The sequence below is a fragment of the Orbicella faveolata genome, unplaced genomic scaffold, assembly GCF_042242905.1.
Source record: "Orbicella faveolata isolate gen_17 unplaced genomic scaffold, um_ofav_v1 contig_26, whole genome shotgun sequence".
NCBI classification, from domain to species: Eukaryota; Metazoa; Cnidaria; class Anthozoa; order Scleractinia; family Merulinidae; genus Orbicella; species Orbicella faveolata.
The window spans coordinates 15,777,501-15,780,973 of NW_028301554.1; the positions used below are offsets into that span (position 1 = coordinate 15,777,501).

Genomic DNA, 3,473 nt, shown 5'->3' on the forward strand with positions numbered 1-3,473 from the left:
TCTTTGACTGAACTTATCTGTCTTTCCTTTTTTGTACTTTTTACCTTGATCTTTTACAGCGAAACAAGCTAAGAAATCCACAGCTAGTAGTGTATTGTGAGTAACCGACAGTAGACAGCGTTACATAACGTTCAAGTCTTTTCTCTCTTGTGGTCGGACAAACATTTTTCCTGCAAGAATGAAAGAGAGAAATACATGAAAATACACAAACAGTCTTTTAGCAGTAAGATAAAGCGTAACAATTGCATATTATCTCTGGCCAAGCTTCAAGACATTTGGACTGGAGTCATTTGGATGGGTGTTTAGCTGGTTCATAGCCTGCAAGCGGGCTCACGCTTGGGGAGCACACGTGAGAGAGGCGAAGCCTCGAGAAAAGTGAACCTGGTCTGAGTCTGAGCTCTACAAATTTTCCATTTCCAACCTGGAAACCGCAGAAAACAGATAAACTACCTGGTTTAATTAATGTCTAATATGGGGAAACAGCCCGTATTAAAAATCGGAACAGAAAAATTATTCCAAGCATCTCTGAGGCAAGATGAATAAGGGTACCACCGGTGGTGTGTTTGCTAAATTGTGCCTAGATATGGGTTTAAAAGTAACAATATCCACTAGTACATCAGATATAGTTTATTCCGTTTGTGTTTGCAAAATAAAGAACACGCGGCAGCAGTTATATTCTAAAAATACTGTAATTGTAGTCAGGCATGAAACAAATATTACAAAATGTTTGTTGTCACCGACTAAAAAAAGGGGGGCGCTTTAAAAACAAGAACCAGGAACAAAAGAGCACAAAATAGCCATCATAGCGGGTGATAAAAACTCTTTGTTGGCATAACATTGTGCACAAAATAGTCACCAATTTGATCTCGATGATGTACAGATAGTGGACCACTGTTCGCAGTGGTCGCGAAGATTGTTTCTAGAGACGTAGCATTCGATGCGTGACCAGAATTCTATTAATGAGCACATCCAGTTTCCAGACGTGTACACTATTTTAGCTAATCCCTAGTGGGATTCTCGCTCATTTTTAAAGGCCTCATTTACATCTTGACGCCGTTTTTAACGCATAATTTTTATGCTGAAGAAGGTTACAGTATTTTAACCGAAACGTCCAAATCAACCCCCACCCCCGCTTTTTTTAGTCAGTGACAACAATTAACGAGATTAAATTTTGATAAACATTTCAAAATAAAAATGAGCGATAGAAATTTTACACAACGTTTCGATGTCGTCATGACATCATTATCAAGTGACAAGAAACTAACGGTTCAACAGTGTTATATATGCGGTGAGAGGTGTGATTGTTCATTAACATATTTGTTTAAACAAATAGTTTCGCGCGGATGGAATCCGATTGCGTGTTCAGGCTAGGTTTCTTCTTTCTAATAAACAGCATTTCGTAAATCAAACAATCCAGTTTTCCGTCGCATTTCTTTAGGACGGAAAAATTATTGGCAAGGTCGTCGATGTTATAAAGGCCGTGATCGTTCTTTAAATGCTTTCCGATTGCGGAGAACCTGTGTTCATCAATACGTTGGTGCAAATGCCGGCTGGTATACCCGACATACTCTGCATCGCACAGATCATATTGGTAATTAGAGGTGGTTTTGGTTCACGCATCTCAAGATGCGTGAACCAAAACCACCTCTAATTAATCAACAATGCGTAGTGTACAATTACCAATGTGATCTGTGCGATGCAGAGTACGTCGGGTATACCAGCGGGCATTTTCACCATCGTATTAATGAACACAGGTTCTCCGCAATCGGAAAGCATTTGAAGAACGATCACGGCCTTTATAACATCGACGACCTTGCCAATAATTTTTCCGTCCTAAAGAAATGCGACGGAAAACTGGATTGTTTGATTTACGAAATGTTGTTTATTGGAAAGAAGAAACCTAGCCTGAACACGCAATCGGATTCCATCCGCGCGAAACTATTTGTTTAAACAAATATGTTAATGAACAATCACACCTCTCACCGCGTATATAACACTGTTGAACCGTTATTTTCTTGTCACTTGATATGACGACATCGAAACGTTGTGCAAAATTTCTATCGCTCATTTTTATTTTGAAATGACAACAATTATTTTATTATATTACCAGTTATATTCGTTTGTGGCAACTGCGCACATTAATCTTTTGATTGCTATGTCAATTTTTTTGTTTGTTTGTTTGTTTTTTTCTTTCTGGTGATTATAATTATTAACAGAAAAACATCACAATCAAGCTACGATCTCTTAAACATAATTACTGTTTGTTGTGGAGCTGGAATTCTTTCAACATTACCTCATTGTAGTTTTGTTTTGTTTTGTTTTTTCGAAAAGCTGTACTTTAACGTGATTTTCAAAGCTCAAGACTCTCTGTCCACTGTCGTTCCTTGTCATTTGGGCTCAATGTTCAAGTACTGACCTTGGGCCGGATTTGCCTTGAATTGTTGTCTTTGCAAGCACGGTTTTAGACACGAGTTTCTGTGTCTTTTTGCATATACACAAGAAATAGCTCTAATTCTTCAGTATGATGAGGCGGCGTGGTGATTGCAGGGTAATCGCTAACATTGTAGCAAAAAATCAAACGGTTAGACCTTTACATTTTCAGCTTTCTTCGACAGGACATGGGCCGGGCTGATTTATCCGGGAACATTCAGTTATGGAGCGAGGACGAAACGTTTGAAATAAGACAAACGATAGAATAGCCGTTAATGGAACAGAAAACGAAAAACTACAACAATAACAAGAATAGTAGACTGAATATTAATTGCATCCTAAAACTTTTGATGTTTGAGTGTCTTTACGGATTGAGTACATACCCATCTGCTTTGAGCCCGTTAGAATAAAATCTTCCATGAACCTCAAAAGTGTAAAATGTAAGGACTAGGAAAAGCACCGAAGTGACGAACTTCGCCTGATGCGTCTTTTCCACTTCCTTGCGTAACATCTTGAGTAATAACAAGATGCAGAGGCCGGTGCAGCGAGTGCTTCTCCTTCCAGGATATTTCTCTTTCGAATTCGAGCTTGTTATAGACGCAGTTTACATGTCTTGGCACGTAAGAATTATGCGTCATCTACCACTCAATTTAAGCTGCGTTCCTTTGGGATGATCCGGGTCAGGATTAATGATTCACAAACACTCGGATCATGGTACATCAAAGGAAGCGATGAATCCTTGCCAAGAGTAGATTTAGCGATACGTTTGATGTACCATGACCCTGCGTTCCCTCAGCTCTGGCGGCCTGCCAGTCTGACTACTTTTGAAGTTTATTTCCCCGGAAGCCACAATCATCGCTCTATGTGCAATACTCCGGATATTCCTCTCTGACCAACTCAGCTGCATACCGTATGTTTGATATGTATATCAAACATTTTACGAACAATTTGCTGTTTATTTCCATTTCCCGTTATTCAAGGGTCGTAACTAAAGATTACGTAAATGGTAGGGATTTATTTGCTTAATTTTTTTATTTCCTTTT

General features: G+C 39.0%; 1 protein-coding gene across 1 annotated transcript in view; it reads right to left on the reverse strand.

Moving 5' to 3' along the window:
* The window catches only part of LOC110044115 (uncharacterized), a 169,446-nt gene extending 166,273 nt beyond the window's left edge, over positions 1-3,173 (reverse strand). The window contains exons 1-2 of the mRNA XM_089296221.1: positions 2,814-3,173; positions 45-170 (exon numbers count right to left, since the gene is read on the reverse strand). Of these exons, the coding sequence (XP_089152347.1) occupies positions 45-170; positions 2,814-2,941 (254 nt within the window). The 5' untranslated portion in view covers positions 2,942-3,173. The remainder of the gene's footprint in view (positions 1-44; positions 171-2,813) is intronic.
* Between the last annotated feature and the right edge of the window lie 300 nt (positions 3,174-3,473).